This window comes from Capra hircus (assembly GCF_001704415.2).
Source record: "Capra hircus breed San Clemente chromosome X unlocalized genomic scaffold, ASM170441v1, whole genome shotgun sequence".
Lineage (NCBI taxonomy): Eukaryota > Metazoa > Chordata > Mammalia > Artiodactyla > Bovidae > Capra > Capra hircus.
In genome coordinates this window covers 34,117,055-34,136,091 of record NW_017189516.1, presented here as the reverse complement: position 1 = coordinate 34,136,091, position 19,037 = coordinate 34,117,055, and the positions used below count along the sequence as shown (strand labels likewise).

Here is a 19,037-nt window from a genome sequence, read left to right as displayed (position 1 = left end):
GACTTCAGAAAGTAATGGGGAAGGTACTTTTGGAGGCTACCAGTTAAAACAAAAGGGGCATTTGTAAAATTATTCAAAGTCCATCAGACACCACCAGGAGGACAGCGATACTAGAAAATGATTTTGATTGTTGTTGAAAATAGATTTTTCTTATTAAAGATGGGGCATAAGACACAACAGGCAGGACCAGCTTCAGCAGCATATGACTTGTTCAACAACATAAGAACTCCACACTTGGAATTGCTCATGTTTATTTAATGTCTTAAAATTCTTAATACTTTTTGAACAATGGCCTCCTCATTTTCATTTTACTCAGATCATGTCTGCAGTCTTGACTGCAGGAGTGGTGAAATCCTGGCAGAATGGACATTAATGAGCCTACAGGAAAGAAGGTTTTGAATGTGAAGAAGAAATATGTACACATAAGACAAAGTAAGAATTTCCTTTGAATTAAGGCTTCTAGACCATTGTTTAATTAAATTATAAAAGAAGAGAAAACATTTAAATTTTGCATCAGTACTGGAGTCTGCTTACATTTCAGCTAAGCAGAGAGGGGACAAGTAACATGCACTCTGGCAATGACACAGCACACCTAGTCGTGGCAATATTTCATCAGGATGTCATATACCTGGCACGGTGCCATCACTTGGTGTACATCAGCATAAATCCTATACTTTGCCCAGACAGGCTGATCCAGGTTGTTCTGTAGATATAGACTCAAAAAGGAGGCTTTGTATTTGACTGTATCTGACTGTGATTCATTGATACAATACTTAAGATTGACTTGTTCCTCACTCAGAACTTCAAATCAGCAATGATATATACAATCCCCCTATAACAAATATATTTTCCTCCTCTAACCATATACAATTCAATACTTCAGAGAGCATAACCTCATGAACTTTACATTGCATAACATATAAAAGAAACTGGATCAATCAATGACAGTCAAAATGAAATCATATTCCTTCAATGTCCTATTTAAATGTTACCTTTTCACCTCTGGGTGCAATTCCATAAAATTGTCAACAAACCATTTTTTTCCACTGGCCTTCCTCATTTGAATAAGGACCATTGTTTTTTGTAATCTCATAACCTGGGGCATAAATAACACCTGCATATCCAGAGTCCCTTTAGGAGGCAATGCAATTCCTGGTAAAAAAAAAAAAAAAAGTTCTAATGTGGTAAACATTTTAGAATATAATTTTAACAACAAAAGTAACCTCTCCTTACTTATTATCTAAATTTTTCAAAATCACTCCTGAACAAAAAAATATGAAAAATTATAAGTGTACTTTACTGGCTTCACTAAATTTCCTCAAATGTCATCAATTAAAAAAAAAAACATAACACATTTTGTCCTGAAGCAAGAAGGTTCTCCTGAAGAGGACAGAAGAACTGAAGAACTGTTGATAGTTTTAGCTTAAGTTTCCCAGAGCGATAAAAGAACCATAAAACCTATGAGCCTTTACAGTCTTACTGTATTTTACATAAGATATAGTACAGCAATTCTGACCTTTCAATTTTTGTGTGTATTTTTTTTCTAGACCATAATAGTTCTACATTTCTGCCTGGAGCCCAAAATGGCTACCAGTAAACTGTTTATTTCTCTAACTGATCCATGAAGGAAGCTAAAGCTTATTCATGAAAGAAAGGGGCATCCACCTCAGGTTGTAAAACTCAGAAGACAGAAAAACTGACAACATTTTCTACATTATAATGAATTAAAAAAAATTAGCCTTTGCTTTGCATAAGTGCTACCTGCAAAAAAAAATTGTTAGACATGGAGTTTGCTAAGCCCCAACTAGAGAGATGCTGATTTGTTCAGTCTGAGCTGAGATCGCAAAGCTGCATATTTAAGTAGCAGCTCAAGAGATCTATAAACAGACGGTCATGAGACTTAGAAAAAACCCCTTTACCAATGAACTAGTATTGAGAGGTTAGAAGACTAGTGAGTTTCTGGCCATTTATAACACTGAAGGTTTCCAAGTGATTGGTGTCTTCTTTCATTTTGAAGAGTAACACTATTTACAAGAAAATGAGGGATTAATGACTATATATTTTTTAATTCTTTGTTTTAGATTGAAGATATTCAAGGCCATTTTGTGAATACTCTACTAAACTATAAAGAATATCAAAAAAGCAAATAGAAAATGGCCCCTCTACAAAATATTTCAATTCAAAATTCTTATAAATTAAAAATTTTTATTCCTTCAGGAAATAAAAATTTTCTAATGTGTATAATCACACTTAACAATAACCAATAATTAATATGATTATTAATTAGTATTTATTCACTGTTGACTATATGTCAGGCTCTGTGCTAAGTATTTTTCACATGACATCTCATTTCATTCTCCAAAATCACCATCAGTTGAGATCAATCGCTCAGTCATGTCCAACTCTTTGAAACCCCATGAATCGTAGCACGCCAGGCCTCCCTGTCCATCACCAACTCCCAGAGTTCACTCAGACTCACGTCCATCGAGTCCGTGATGCCATCCAGCCATCTCATCCTCTGTCGTCCCCTTCTCCTCCTGTCCCCAATCCTTCCCAGAATCAGAGTCTTTTCTAATGAGTTAACTCTTCGCATGCGGTGGCCAAAGTACTGGAGTTTCAGCTTTAGCATCATTCCTTCTAAAGAAATCCCAGGGCTGACCTCCTTCAGAATGGACTGGTTGGATCTCCTTGCAGTCCAAGGGACTCTCAAGAGTCTTCTCCAACACCACAGTTCAAAAGCATCAACTCTTTGGCACTCAGCCTTCTTCACAGTCTAACTCAGACATTACTTTGCCGACTAAGGTCTGTCTAATCAAGGCTATGCTTTTTCCTGTGGTCATGTATGGATGTGAGAGTTGGACTGTGAAGAAGGCTGAGTGCTGAAGAATTGATGCTTTTGAACTGTGGTGTTGGAGAAGACTCTTGAGAGTCCCTTGGACTGCAAGGAGATCCAACCAGTCCATTCTGAATGAGGTCAGCCCTGGGATTTCTTTGGAAGTTCAGTTCAGTTCAGTTGCTCAGTCATGTCTGACTCTTTGCTAAAGCTGAAACTCCAGTACTTTGGCCACCTCATGAGAAGAGTTGACTCATTGGAAAAGACTCATGCTGGGAGGGATTGGGGGCAGGAGGAGAAGGGGACGACCGAGGATGAGATGGGTGGATGGCATCGCGGACTCGATGGACATGAGTCTGAGTGAACTCTGGGAGATGGTGATGGACAGGGAGGCCTGGCATGCTGCGATTCATGGGGTCACAAAGAGTCAGACACGACTGAGGGACTGAACTGAACTGAACTGAATTTCATGGCTGCAATCACCATCTGCAGTGATTTTGAAGCCCCCAAAAATAAAGTCTGACACAGTGTATTATGTTTCTCATTTAAGATGGAGATATTGAGACAATTTGGTTAAACAACTTGCCCAAAGTTCCAATGAAAGACTGTGGTGTTTACTAATATATATGAGAAATTTCTATTTTCAACTCTGTCTTTATAAGTTCTATATTTTCAATGAATCATTGCATTCAAATAAATAAAAACAGCAAGAGCCAGAATAGGCTAGGATAAAAAGCTGGAATATGATAAAAACAGCAAAGCTGAGTCAAATAAACCATACATGAGTCTCAGGAAAAGTTTCAAAATGATCATTCACTCTTACAAAAGTATATTACCCACCAGAAATAAACCAGAAATAAATAAAAATTAACTCAGACATTCAGATAGTGTAAGGAGTTAAGACAAAGATACAAAGGATACTTGGTTGCTAACATCATGCTTTCTTATAATATTTGAAATGAAAGATAATCCTATAATAAGCCCATTTAATTAAAAATCTAGTAGGCTATTTGTGGCTGCAACTTTCCACCAGTCTACAAGTAGAACACCAGTCTACAAGAAGAACTAATACCAGTCCATAATTATAGTAAAACCAATACCAGTCTACAAGTAGAATCACAGTTCCTTATTGAATTAACCATATATTTCTTTATTATTACATGTTTGAATAGTAAGAATTACTATCATGTTAATAAACTTCCAAGAAATGAGTGAAACTCAGCATTGATAAGAACTTTGGGAATTTATCAGATTCATTCCATGTCTCATAAATAATTTTTATTTCCTTGGTTTTCCCATTGTCTTTTGCAATACTTTGAGCAGAGACAGGAAAGCCGTCCACATTTCTATCTTATAAAGAATCTGACTCATGTTTACTTCCAAGATCTATATGTTTTCATCCTTATAGTTAAATATTCAATCCATTTGTAATTTATCCATGTGGAAGGGATGAAGAATGCATTCAAGGTTGTTGATTTTCTGTATGAGACTAGTTATCCAAATATTGGATACTATTGCTTATACATGGAATCCAGAAAAACGACATGGATGAACTTGCTTGCAAAGCAGAAATAAAAACACAAATGTAGAGAACAAACTTATGAATGTCAAGGAGAACAGGGTTGGGGTAAATTGGAAATTGGGAGTGACTTATATACAATAATATGTATAAGATAGATAACTAAGGAGAACTGACTGGATAGTACAGGGAATTCTACTCAATGTTCTGTGGTGACCTAAATCGCAAAGATCTCTAAAAAAGAGGGGATATATGTATATGTAAAGTTGATTCACTTTGCTGTACACCCAAAACTAACACAACATTGTAAAGCCACTATATCCCAATAAAAACTAAAACAAAAAGTTCAGTGATTGGAAATGCCACCTTCATGGCCTTTTCATATATATTTCGGTCTTTTTCTGCAGTCCCTAGATTTCTCATCATGTGTAAGTACCATGTTGTTTTAATTATAGATGCTTTATTTTCTGCTAGGACTAACTGTCTCCTCCTTCAGCTCATTAAAACAAAACATTTTTTTTTCCAAATTTCAAAGGAATACTTAACTCCAAGAAGGGGATGGCCTGGCAAGCAGTACTTTTAATGGGATCATCCTACATTAACACTTTAGGGATAATAGCCATTTTTGTCCATTCATGATCAATTCAAGATCAACGATAGGGCCTTTATTTTTTCATTTGAGCATTATATTAGGTGCTTATAGGTTCTTGGATAGGTTTTCAGCCAGTCTTAGTTTTCGGTATTGCTAGAAGCTCATTTAAATATCTACACATGTGTTTAGCAGGAAGCTGGGAGAAACCACATCAGTTGTTTCTATCATCTGACTGGGAAATCTAGTTAGTATGATGATTACTACATTCATTAGATTACACAAGCTAATCAAATGTATTCTGCACTCAAAACATTTTCTAAGCTGATCTTTTGGTGTTTTATTTTATTTCCATACAGTAGCTACACAAACTAACTACAGATGTATTTACCTTTTTCTATTACAGTTAACATTCTAGAGGTTCAAAACCCTAACAATAATTTTGGAGAAAATATGCATATTTTATTACACATAAGTGATTTTATGCACTTTATGAGAGAGGTATATATTATTTACAGAATTTTTGAAACCCTGATAACATATTATGCTTAGCATCTGAGAAATAGTGAAAAGAGTGGCATTCATTGTATTATCACTATTACTGTTTTGCTTTTGAAATCTGCTATGGCCTAGTTGCAATTAGCATTTAAATTTTATTCAGTGTATTTTAATTCCGCTATTTTGACTGCTCTTTAGATTAAAGGTAATAGAAATATTTATGCACTGATCTCCAATTTGAAATATAGAAGCTGTATAATGCTTTAATGGCTATGAGGTTTCCTGCCTTCTTAGAAGAAAATCTTCTCAAGAGTTTAAAGTGAACATAATCCTCATTTTAGTAATGAAAGTATTTCATCTTGGGAGATTAATTTTTAATCACTTTAGTGGTATTACACTATTACTCTCTACAACATAATTTCTAATATTTAGCATGGAATTAGAAATAGCCCATGTCAGGAAATCAGAGACACTTAAACATGTTGTTGTTTAGTCGCTAAAGTTGTGTCTGACCCCATGGACTGTATGTAGCCTGCCAGGCTCCTCTGTCCAGGTGATTTCCCAGGCAAGAATACTGAGGGGGTTGACATTTCCTTCTCCACAGAATCTTCATGACCCAGGGATTGAACCTGGGTCTCCTACACTGGCAGGCAGGTTCTTGACCACTGAGCTACCAAGGAAGTCTATATTTAAACATACTAGCATCCTAAATGATAACTATTACTTTTGTTATAGTGGTTTATTTAATTTATTTATTTATGCTAACTGCTAAGTCACTTCAGTCGTGTCCGACTCTGTGCAACCCCATAGATGGCAGCCCACCAGGCTCCCCCATCCCTGGGATTCTCCAGGCAAGAACACTGGAGTGGGTTGCCATTTCCTTCTCCAATGCATGAAAGTAAAAAGTCAAAGTGAAGTCGCTCAGTCGTGTCCGACCCTCAGCGACCCCATGGACTGCAGCCTACCAGGCTCCTCCATCCATGGGATTTTCCAGGCAAGAGTACTGGAGTGGGGTGCCATTGCCTTCTCTGGTTATTTATTTATACTTCTTTCAAATGTCTATTTATTTTTTTAAACTGAAGTACAGTTGATTTACAATTTCATGTTAATTTCAAGTATACAGCAAAGTGATTCAATTATACATATAAATGTGTATCTATCTATCTATCTATGGGGCTTACCAGGTAGAGCTAGTGGTAAAGAATCTGCCTGCCAGTGCAGGTGATGTAAGAGATGCAGGTTCCATCCCCAGGCTGTTAAGATCCCCTGGAAGAGGGCATGGCAACCCATTCCGGTATTCTTGCCTAGAGAATCCTATGGACAGAGGAGCCTGGCGGGCTATAGTCATAGGGTCACAAAGAGTCAGACATGACTGAGGTAACTTAGCACACACATATATATCTACATTCTTTTTTTTTTAATTCTATTCCATTAGTTTATTAGAAGATATTGTATAGAGCCCCCTGTGCTATACAGAAGGATCTTGTTGTTTATTTTATATATGGCAATGTGTGTTTGTTAATTCTATACTCCTAATTTATCCCTTCTGGAGAAGGGAATGGCAAACCACTTCAGTATTCTTGCCTTGAGAACCCCATGAACAGTATGAAAAGGCAAAAAGACAGGATGGGCAGGGAGGTCTGGCGTGCTGCAGTCCCTGGGGTTGCAGAGAGTCGGACATGACTGAGTGACTTAACTAAGATGAATTTATCCCTTCCCCATCTTCCACTTTCATCTTCCACATCAAGGAAGATGTCACCTTGCTTATTTAACTTGTTTTCAGAGTACATCATGTGAAATGCCAAGCTGGATGAAGCACAAGCTGGAATCAAGATTGCCCGGAGAAATATCAATAACCTCAGATATGCAGATGACACTATCCTTATGGCAGAAAGTGAACAGGAACTGAAGAGCTTCTTGATGAAAGTGAAAGAGAAGACTGAAAAAGCTGGCTTAAAACTCAACATTCAGAAAACTAAGATCATGGCATCCGGTCCCATCACTCCATGGCAAATAGATGGAGAAACAATGGAAACAGTGACAGACTTTATCTTCTCGGGCTCCAAAATCACTGCAGATGGTGACTGTAGTCATGAAATTAAAAGATTCTTGCCCCTTGGAAGAAAAGCTATAACCAACCTAGAAAGCATATTAAAAAGCAGAGACATTTGCTGACAAAGGTCCATCTAGTCAAGGCTATGGTTTTTCCAGTAGTCATGTATGGATATGAGAGCTGGATCTTAAAGAAGGCTGAGTGTTGAAGAAATTTGATGCTTTTGAACTGTGGTGTTGGAGAAGACTCTTGAGAATCCCTTGGACTGCAAGGAGATCAAACCAGTCAGTCCTAAAGGAAATCAATCCTGAATATTCATTGGAAGGACTAATGCTGAAGCTGAAGCTCCAATACTTTGGCCACCTGATGCAAAGAGTCAACTCATTAGAAAAGACCCTGATACTGGGTAAGACTGAAGGCAGGAAGAGAAGGGGATGACAGAGGATGAGATGGTGAGATAGTATCACTGACTCAATGGACATGAGTTTGAGCAAACTCTGGGAGATGGTGAAGGACAGGGAAGCCTGGCATGCTGCAGTCCATAAGGTCACAGAGACAGACACAACTTAGGGACTGAACAAGAACAACATCGTCTTCCACTTTGGAAACCATAAGTCTGTGTTCTATGTCTGTGAGTCCATTTTTGTTTTGTAAATAAGTTCATCTGTACTATGTTTTTTTAGATCCCACATGTAAGTGATATTTATCTTTGTCTAATTTACTTCACTCAGTATGAGAATCTCTATGTCCATTCATGTTGCTACTATTAGTGATGTATTTTAAAGAAGAATGTAAGTTTTCATTTTTAAAATATCAAGTCATCAAGAACATGGCTTTTCATTAACCACTTTCACACATGAGATCTGTGTACTTTTTACTTGAATATATTTTCAATAATTAATTTATTAATAATCTTAAAATTATCACTAAAAAACAGAAGAGAATGATAAATGTGGTAAGAGTTCTTTCATTGATTCTTCAATTAGTATAGGCTGAATTATGTCCTCCTCCTCAACTCATATCTTGAATGCCCAATTGCCAGTATCTCAAATGTGATTGTATTCAAAGATGAGGCCTTTAAAAAGATGGTTAAGTTAAAATAAGACTGTTAAGGTGGGCTCTAATGAAATCTGACTGGTGCCCTTTAAAAAAAAGGGAATTTTGACAGACAGACGCATAACATGGGTGCTCGACACACACAAGAAAGACCACATAAGGACACAATGATAAGGCAACCATCTACAAGCCAAGTAGAGATACCTCAGAAGGAATAAAATATCCTGGTCCCTTGCTTTTGAACTCCCAGCCTCCAGAAATGTGAAAAAATGATTTTATTTTGTTTAATCCTCCCAGAATGGGATTTTGTTGTTACAGCCCTAGCGAACTAATTAACACATGAAACTGTATTTCCTTCTATGTTATCTCAGAGGCTAAGGTAGGATGACACTGAACTTGCTTAGAGAATTTCTAATTCTAGGCTCTCAAAACATAGGGCAGATAAGAGAAAACTGACTCTGACTGCTATGATCATGGAAAAGCTAGGGACAAAGCATTCTTCCTTTTCTATGTGTACCTCTTTGACTGAGGTGCATGTATTGAATGGGGACATCTATTGAAGAGCAAGAAGGGCATTTCAGCAATGGAACTTTCTTCCTGAAGTATTAGAGAATACTGCAGCTTTGTTGTTGTTTAGTTGTTGTGTCTGACTCTTTGCGACCCCATGAACTGTAACTCACCAGGCTCCTCTGTCCATGGGATTTCCCAGACAAGCATACCGGAGTGGGTTGCCATTTCTCTCTCCAGGGGATCTTTCCAACCCAGAGAATGAGCCCACATCACCTGCATAGGGGGGTGGGTTCTATACCACTGTGTCATCAGGGAAGCCCATATTTTGCAGCTTTACACCTCCATCTTTTATAGAGCTAGCTAATGTCTGAGTTTGGACTGAGAAGNAGAACCCCACTGAAAGATAGCAAAAGCCAAGGAAACTAGGACTGATCAGTGCACCATATGTCAACAAGGGACACTGGAAGACAGACCACCCTCACTGCCCCTGAGGGGAGACAGAAATGGCAGATCTTGGCCACTACCGTCAAAGGTGGATGACTAAATAGATGAAGAATGATGGGCCAGAAGGCTCCTAAGCTGACACTCCAACTGATCCTTTAAGACTCCCAGCTGACAGTGGACATGGGGAGGAAGTCTGTCAAATTCTTAGTTGAGATCCATGCCACTTACTCAGTTCTAAACACCGCATCAGGCATACTAGGTCACAAGAGTTGTAAAATTATGGGGGTATTAGGGAAGGCCCAAGAACAGGCATTCATAGAGCCATTAGAATGTAAATTTGATGAACACACACTTACCCATTCCTTCCTGTATATCTCTGAATGCCCTATACCTCTGCTAGGAAGAGAGATCTTACATAAACTGGGGACTACTATCCACCTAATAGAAGACAAACTGGAGATTGTTGTCCCCTTAGACAAAGGGTACAAGATGATAATGTTGACAGCAAGTTGACTTACCTGGAGTAAATCCCAAGGTCTAGGCCCAGGGACCAGGGGATAAACTGTAGCAGCCAGTTCTGTGATAGTCTATCTAAAATCCCAACACACGTGGCCCAATTAAAAACCAGTATCTTCTCCGTCGATAAGTCTTATTGGGCATTGCCCCTGTTATACAGGTCTAATTGACCAAGGCCTTATTAGAGTGTGTCAATCAGCCTGTAATACACCATTCTTCCCATAAAGAAATTCAAAGGAGAACATAAGATGGTATAGGACCTCAGAGCAGTCAATAAAGTCACTGAGATTATGCATCCAGTAGTCCCTAATCCCTGCACCCTGCTGGCCACTCTTTTACCCACCAGGACCTGGTATTTTGTATTAGATTTAAAAGATGCCTTCTTCTGTATTCCATTAGCCTCAAACTCACAAGAAATGTTTGCTTTTAAGTGGTAGGATTCAAATAGGCAACGAAAATAATACTTCTGGACAGCCCTGCTCCAGGGGCTCAGAAATCCCCCACCATCTTTGGGGAAAATTGAGCTAAACATCTAAAAGACTTACATCTAGAGAAAAGAACCCTCCTCCAGTATGTCAACAACATTATGACCACCAGCCCTACTTAGCAGTCCTTTGACAAAAATACTGTAACCACCCTGAATCACCTAGCTGATAAAGAATATAAGGTATTCAAGATAAAGACTCAAATATCACAAACTAGGGTGAAGTACCTAGATTTCATTCTCATAGAAAGTCAGAGAAGCCCACCCCAGGAAAGGAAGGGAGACATTTGTAGCCTCACTTCTAAAATTACAAGACAGCTTAGGGATTTCCTGGAGATGGCTGGGTTTTGGTACATCTGATATGGTCTAATAGCTGGGACTCTATGTGAAAAGTTGAAATGAAAGAATGATGATCCTTTTGAGTGGAAGTTATAATATGAAGGGGCCTTTTAAGAACTGAAAAAGTATTTACTTCAGGCCCTGCCCCAGCCCTCCCAGATTTAGCTAAAGCCTTTGACCTTCACAGGAGAGAAAAGGACTCACCCTCAGGGCATTAGCTCAAAATCCAGGACCCTTTACTTGGTGGTTGCTTTTTTCTCTAAATAATTAGATCAAACCACTAAAGGGTGGCCTCCTTGCCTACCAGCAGCTACTACAACCCTCTTGAAGCTGACAAGTTAACATTCAGTCAGCCAATCACTATATGGATTCCACATCAGGTTCAGGCTTTAGTAAGTTATTAGGGAACAGAACGGCTATCCCCTGGAAGGTTGATTAGAATTCAGACTCTGCTTTTAGACAAATAAGTGGCTACCACAGAAACCTGTTACATGCTGAATCTTTCCACTGTGCTACCCACAGAAACGGGGCCCCTGGAACATGGCTGTATAGAAACCATAGATGTGATCTATTCCAGTCACCCAGACCTAGGAAGTGAGCCTCTCCTGAATGCTGAAGAAGAATGATTCACAGAAGGGAGTAGTTTCATGAGAGAGTCCTCATCGGAGCCTTAGAGCTCAGGACAAGGAAGATCTTAAATGTTTACGCAGATTTCCAGTACGCACATGCCTATGGGCACATGAGGCTATTTGGAAGGAAAGAAGTTTGCTTACTGCAGAGAATAAACAGGTGAAACATGGCTTAAGCATCCTGAAGCTCTGAGAAGTAGTACAGCTTTCAAAAAATATGGCAGTGATTCATTGTAGAGCTCACCAAAAGGGGGCTGCAGAGGTAGAGAGTACCAGGCAATTTCAGCTGTCTCTTGGTGCTAGTATGAGTAGATACATTTTCTGGGTGGAGGGAAGCATTCCCTGCTAGAACTGAAATGATGGCTGCAATGGCTAAGATGTAACCACAAGAAATAATCCCCACGTTTGGACTCCCAGGATCCCTACAAAGCAATAATGGTCCAGTATTTGTGTCTCAAGTGACAAAGGGGATAATGAGTGCCCTTGGCATAAAATAGACTTTGCACTCAGCCTTGCTCACATGGTGTCTCATGGGGAGTCCTTGCACCTGGCATTTTAGGCCAGAGTTCCAGCTGCAAAAAGTCTGAACCTGATGCCTCGATTCAAGATGGTGGCAGAGGGCCATGTGCAGAGACACTGCACCTACACCATGATCTAGAGCATGAGGAACACATTTGCCCACCGCACAAGAACTCTGCCCGTCCCAGCAAGAAATCTGACCCCTCCCTGCTGATCTCTATAGACCAGCCCTGTTCATGGCCTGGACTGCCAGCTTTGCTTCTGAACCAATTATTTTTTTTCCTTCTATTGGCTCAAGTGACACCAGGCTAAAGGACCCTTTGTGGGGGCCCAACTTGAAAGGGTCAGTAACATCTCTGAATAATCAATCAGAAGTTTCTTAGAAAGTTAACTTGCACTTATGTTGAACAGGCTCCTGCTATGTATTTTAAATGAGAAATGAAAACTTACACTTGTGCTTCTACACATGCTAAGTTGTTTCAGTCATGCCTGACTCTTTGTGACTTTATGGACTTCAGCCTGCCAGGCCCTTCTATCTATGGATTCTCCAGGCAGGAATACCGGAGTGTGTAGCTGTTCCCTTCTCCAGGGGATCTACCCAACTCAGATCGAATCTGCATCTCATGTCTTCTGCATTGGCAGGTGGGTTCTTCACCACTAGTGCCACCCGCACTCAAGCGCACACAAAAATGCATCCAAATGTTTGTAGAAGCTTTATGTGTAATAGCCAAAAACCTGAAACAAACTAAATGTCCTTCAGTGAGGAATAAAAGACAGTTATCCACACCATGGGATACAACATCACAATAATAGAGAGACAAGTGTACATATTACAACTGGGATCAATCTCACGAAATAATGCCGAGTGGAAAAAAAAAAAACAGTGTTAAAAGTCAGCCTTATCTACTGTATAATTTCATTTGTATAAACTTCTCCAAAGGACAAAATTATATAGGCATATGTATTTGTGGGTTTGCCTCACTCTCTCAATCCTGTTATTTTAAGGCATTTGAAATGTTCTTTTGTTATTTTAAAGTATTTGCATTGTCCAAAAATCTAGATATTACTTATGACTCATGAAATTTCTGATTCTGGTGAAGATGTAGTAGCTGAGACCACATTTATCCACGTAACTGAAACATTTTAAAAATCAGATAAATTATGATAATAATATCAACATGTTGAACATTAGACCATAAAAACAAGTGATCACTGAAAGACAGAAGCAAATGGTGTGAGCCTGTAAGTTCTCCAACTTACTGCATGGACCTAGGTGGAGCATGGAGACTCTGTGAGCTAATGGGATGAAGCTGAGGATCTGGGTAAGACTGAGCAGTTAGAGTTCCTAAGAGAGAGTACTGGACAAAAGAGAATTGCACAAAGAACTGTGGAGCCCATGCAGGACTGGGAGTACTTCCTGTCAGTGATAAACCATATAATTCACTGGGTATCAGCAAGAATACTCAGAAGTGTTTTGTCTAAGTGAAAGTGAAGTGAAAGTGAAAGCTGCTCAGTTGTGTCCGACTCTTTGTGACCCCATGGACTATACACGTCCATGGAATTCTCCAGGCCAGAATACTGGAATGGGAAACCTTTCCCTTCTCCAGGCGATCTTCCCAAACCAGGGATTGAATCCAGGTCTTCCCTTTTGCAGGCAGATTCATTACCAACTGAGCTACAAGGGAAGCTTTGTCTAAGTAGTGTGGTAAAATAAGCTATAGTTCATGCTATTCTGGTTCCAACTAATAAAGCTTAAAAGCAAGAACTGAAAAGATTATTTTGTTTCTAAGTTAACTTAATAGCATTACAGAACAGAGCTTGAGAATACTGATTTACTGAAATGAAAAGATGTATTTTTGCTCTGCACAGGTGTGAAGAAGGTAAAATCACAATTTCACAATGTCTGACATCCAATCTAATATTACCAAGCATGGAAAGAAATAGAAATATATAACCAATAACTAGGAGAAATTTCTTCAGTCAAAATTGACCTGGAAATGATATAGATGACAGAAAGAGTAGATAAGGACATCACAAAATTTATTATATCTGTATTTTAAGAAAGAAGAAGACAGATTAAACTCGTTAGTGACACAGAAGATATAAAAAGATTCAAAATGCAACTGAAGAGATGAAAAATACAATATCTGCAATAAAAATATACATTGGTTAGGAATAACGAAAGAGTAAAAACTTCAGTGAACCCATGCATTAAAAAATATCTGAACACATTTTTATAGTACATCTATTATGGGAGAAAAAAACTACAATCAGCTTTACAATTTTATATAACAGATATTTCTTGTATTCACCTTTGAGGAAGTGGAAGAACTTTTGAGTTTTAAAGGAAGATAATTATAATTTATCAGTACTGTTAGCCTGTGTGTGTGCTCAAGTCAGTCAGTCATGTCTGACTCTTCGTGACCCCATGGACTGTAGCTCGCTAGACTCCTCTGTCCATGGAATTTTTCAGGGAAGAATACTGGAGTGGGTCACCATTCCCTTCTCCAGTGGATTTTCCTGACCAAGGAATTGAACCCATGTCTCTTGCATCTCCTGCATGGGCAGGCGGATTCTTTATCACTGCACCACTTGGGATTCCCCAGTACTGTTAGAATTTCTTGCAAAAAGAATATATGCACAATTACCTTAAAATATTTAAATGATTAAAATATTTAAATAAGCCTAATAAAAGAATAGCTATGTTTTAGCCAGAAAAAGTGACTGCTAAATGATATAACAGACACAACCTGAAATATGAATAGCATGATATAACAAAAGCTTATGTCTCCATGTGGACTGGTAGACATTCTGTGCTAACACGTGATACTGGAGTCCAAGTTGTTTGCTACCTCTAGGTCCACAAATAAACACACAACTTCCATGTTTACAGATGAATGCAAAAACAACAGATTATACATGGTAAACTAGATAGCAAATGCTTTGGCCTCAAAATGATAAATATTGCTTCTGTTCATAGATCAATGGCAAGGGCTAGTCATGATCTTTCTAACTATAAGTGCTCTTGGACATACAGTTTCCCCTGAGCCTAGGACGGTGAGGAAAATAAGAAATGGATGAACACTCTTTCTCCCCTATGACCTGTTACACAGTAGGTCCTCAACAGACTGCAACTAGTAGAATTTATGATCACCACCTTCTTTATTTCCTGGCAGAGTTTCTGAAGGGGACACATTTCCTTGTAATTCCTCAATTTTTTGAGGTCCTACTATGTGACAGTTGTTTCCAACCACGGGCTTACATCAAATTTTCAAAAGGATCCTGCAAAATATCAGATGGAAGATTTTGTCTTCTTCACTCAGTAGTACCTTCCTGCACTGACCTAAACCATAACTTTAAAAAAATCTTAATAGGATGTGAATTTTCTTCTTGTTGTTGGTGCCTGATCAAATTCTGAAGACTTGAACTGGTGTCCTGAAGCACAAAGAAAAATCAGGATTTTTTTATTTCTGCTAACCAGACAGTGTGTCTGTCAATAAACAATTTTTTACCTCCTGGAAGGACCTGAGGAGTTTAAGGAAGTTAACCCTCAGTAGATGCATGCTTTGCAATGATTTCCATTGTCGTTGATCTCTTCCAGGAAGGGGAAATTACCACTCCACCCCCCCCACCTGCCCCCTGCCCCCATGACTCTTGAGTTCTTATGGCTGGCCCACATAAAGCAGATTAACAGGAGGAAAAGAAACAAGTTTAATTCATGTGCGTGGAGACCTAAGTAGTGGCCAGGCAGCTTTTATACTTTTTAGACACAAAACAATACACACGTGAGGAACTGTCCTGACCAGGAATTTTAGGCTTTGGGTGCTTCATTAGTGAAGAAACTTACAAGAACTGTGGCTTTGGGTTGTAAATTAAAGAAGTAACAAGGGTTGTTTACACAGGCCTCTGCCTAGAATTCCCTATCTCTGGCAATGAGGATGCTCTTTTATCTTTAAATAAAAGATAAAAGGAGTGTATCTTTCACATGAGAGATTTATTTCCTGCTTTCAGAGAGGAGGGTCAAAATGTCCCTCAAGGTTTGATCATTTCTTAAGTAATTTTAATTCAAAATAATCAATATGCCATTGAGGTATATTTGGGGGCAGCCTACTCTGTCCCAGAACAATCTGTTTTCAACTATCACATATGAGGGAAGTTTTTCTTATGGACCACATGGGTAAGTTCATATGTGTGTGTGTGTGCAGCGGCCAGTGTCAAAAACAAATAAAAAATTAAAATTCTATTCTATCTTGCAAATATCAAGGGGATTTCAAAATCTCCTCTGCAACTTCAAGGTTTTATGCACTAAATTGATAAATTCTATGACAAATTCAACTATATCCACCAGCTCTTTGGGAAAACATTTTGAGAATGTGGAGGAGATGCCCAATGGGTGGTCAGGTCTAAATTTCAATGTCAAAGCTACCTTTTATGTGATACAGGATGTTACTGTCATAGAGGTACAGGTGAGGGAGGGGACCACCAGGGAGCTGGAATGCTCCAAGTCAGGGGGAGGTAGGTGAATTTTGCCGTTTGTTCCACTGGGAGCAGGTGCAACTTTCAAGAGAAGGACTGAAGAGCTGGCCAATAGGGCAGGTTTCAGTTTGGACAAGAGGGTGCGATGGAGAAGACCCAGGGGAAGGACACTGTATTGCAGAGAGAACAGGAGGTGATAAAAATGCCATTCTCTAGGCAGGCTCAGCTGTCAAGAAGCCCTGGGGCAGAGGTAGAAGACCCTAGAATAATAAAACCCATAATCTCCCAATTCTGTTTCTTGTTTTGACGTTTATTCTTTAAACCTGTTTTAAGACATTGGCTGCTACATTCTTTCTATAATATATCCTGAGAGGCATTATGGAGTAGTGAGAAGAGAGGTAAGAGGCAGAGGTCTGCCTGAGGCCGGAAAGAGTGGAACCTAGTGGATTCCAGATGAGTTCAGAGAAGAGGTCTAGCGGCAGCTCTGTCACAAACTAGACATATGAAATCAGAAAAAAAATCACAAGCTCTTTGAGCCTGAGGCTCTTCTTTTATATAAATTTGGTTTTATAAGTCCTGTCTTCTAGGACTGTTAGAATGTGCATGTAGTATATAAAGCCCATGGCACAGTGCCTTGCATTTCTTAAAGCTTTAATGAATAAGAGTTACTATGGGGATGTCCCTGATGGTCCAGTGGCTAAGACTCCACACCCCCAACGCAGGGGCCTGGGTTCCATCCCTGGTCAGGGAACTAGATCCCTCATGCCACAACTAAGAGTTCACAAGCCATCACTAAAGATCCCACATGCTGCAATGAAGATTGAAAATCCTGCATGTCACAACTAAAACCTGGCGCAGCCAAATAAATAAAAAAATTTCAAGAGTTACTGCTATGATTATGTCAATTCCAAATTCTATCTCAAGGGATTATCATCTATATTTTCAAAAACTCTTTAGAAATGATAACATATATATATATATATATATATGTATAAGACTTAGTTTGTGCATGTGTTCAAGTGCACTGGATAGGAGTGCAGATCATTTTCCATTCCTGTTCCAGGTGAAAATCTCTTCTAAACTATGATTCAAAAGTAACCGCTAACAGAAGTTCACCACTTTAGAAATCTGGATTTCAAGTTGGAGACATATCACTGCTCATGATGCCCTCAGCCTCATCTGGCCCATCATGCAGTTAGTGTGAAATTAACTCCTAAAGGACCTGAAGTTTCCTCAAGATCCAAACTGCCATGCCTAACTGCATCAACACTTTGGCAGTTTCATAGGACTGTCCACCTGGACCTACTCACTCCTTCATTTTACTTGTCCTTTCAGCATTAGAAGACCCTGCCATCCTCCTTAATGGATTACCGCTCTTATATATCAAAACTCTGTGGGCAGGTCCTGAGTCATTAATCCTAAAATTCTCACTACTGGGGCCATTCTGTCCAAAAAGCAGCTATTCAATAAAGCTTTGGGAAATGAATGACCCAGTGAGCTTAAGGTATAATTTCTTAATATTTGTTTTTTTACATTCTTGAAAGAGCCAAGCAAATTCATATACATGTCATTTAATTTTAGAAACAAGAGCTAAAAGGAATAAGAAAGCCAAGATTTCAATATCTTTTAGATTTTCTTCTCTATTCATCTCAACTATCTTAGACTTCTTTCACATTTACAAGGAAATGCCTATAGCAATGCCATGTTATCTTACTCCAGATGACAAAATAAGATGGTTTCAGTCTGTTTTACAAAACAATAAATCTCTTATTTGTAAACGTCATTATAGCATGAAATGTGTAACCAACGTAATTTATAAACTTGAAGATGCTGATGGTAATATATATTTAAGAAATAATATTTGAATAATATATACATCAAAAAAAGAATAAATTCTGAAGTAACACATATAATATAGGAAGACACAGGCTTATATACTGTTTTCCTTTCACTCTCACCTCAGACTTAAATTCTATTAAACACTAAGTTCCTCTTCTAAAAATGCATGAAGAAATTACCACTGGACTTCCCTAGCTCTGGAAGAAGCTCCTAGCCTTCGCATAGAACTTGCAGTGGCCATGGAAGGACAGATAGCTCTGCCTGAAATTCTGGCTTGTTCTTTTTGTTGACATTCAAAAGCATCTGTGCTTCCATAATAGGCTCTTTCATTTTATACTTCAGCTACAGAAATGGTACTAAAGAAGACACTTTCTTAATTACAGGGTGCCTCTACAAGAATGGGCTTTCCTGGTGGCTCAGGCAGTAAAGAATGTGCCTGTACTGCAGGAGACACGGGTTTGATCCCTGGGTCAGACAGATCCCCTGGAAAAGGGAAGGACAACCCACTCCAGTATTCTTGTCTGGAAAATTCCATGGATAGAGGAGCCTGATGGGCTATAGTCCATGGGGTGGCAAAGAGTTGGACACAACTGAGCAACCAACACTTTCACTTTTACTTTGTACAAGAAAGCTTATAAAGTGCTTGTTTTCCCTTCCTGGTTCTGTTGGTGCCTTAATCTCTTATTGTACATGATACAACTGCAGGAGCAGTGATGGTGGGTGTGACCCTCCA

At 38.9% G+C, this 19,037-nt stretch overlaps 1 protein-coding gene across 1 annotated transcript in view; it reads right to left on the bottom strand.

The window, feature by feature from the left end:
- Positions 1-9,862, bottom strand: part of CFAP47 (cilia and flagella associated protein 47) — a 388,870-nt gene extending 379,008 nt beyond the window's left edge. Inside the window, exons 1-2 of the mRNA XM_018043692.1 lie at positions 9,859-9,862; positions 993-1,152 (exon numbers count right to left, since the gene is read on the bottom strand). Coding sequence (XP_017899181.1) covers positions 993-1,152; positions 9,859-9,862 — 164 coding nt within the window. The remainder of the gene's footprint in view (positions 1-992; positions 1,153-9,858) is intronic.
- Positions 9,863-19,037: the final 9,175 nt, after the last annotated feature.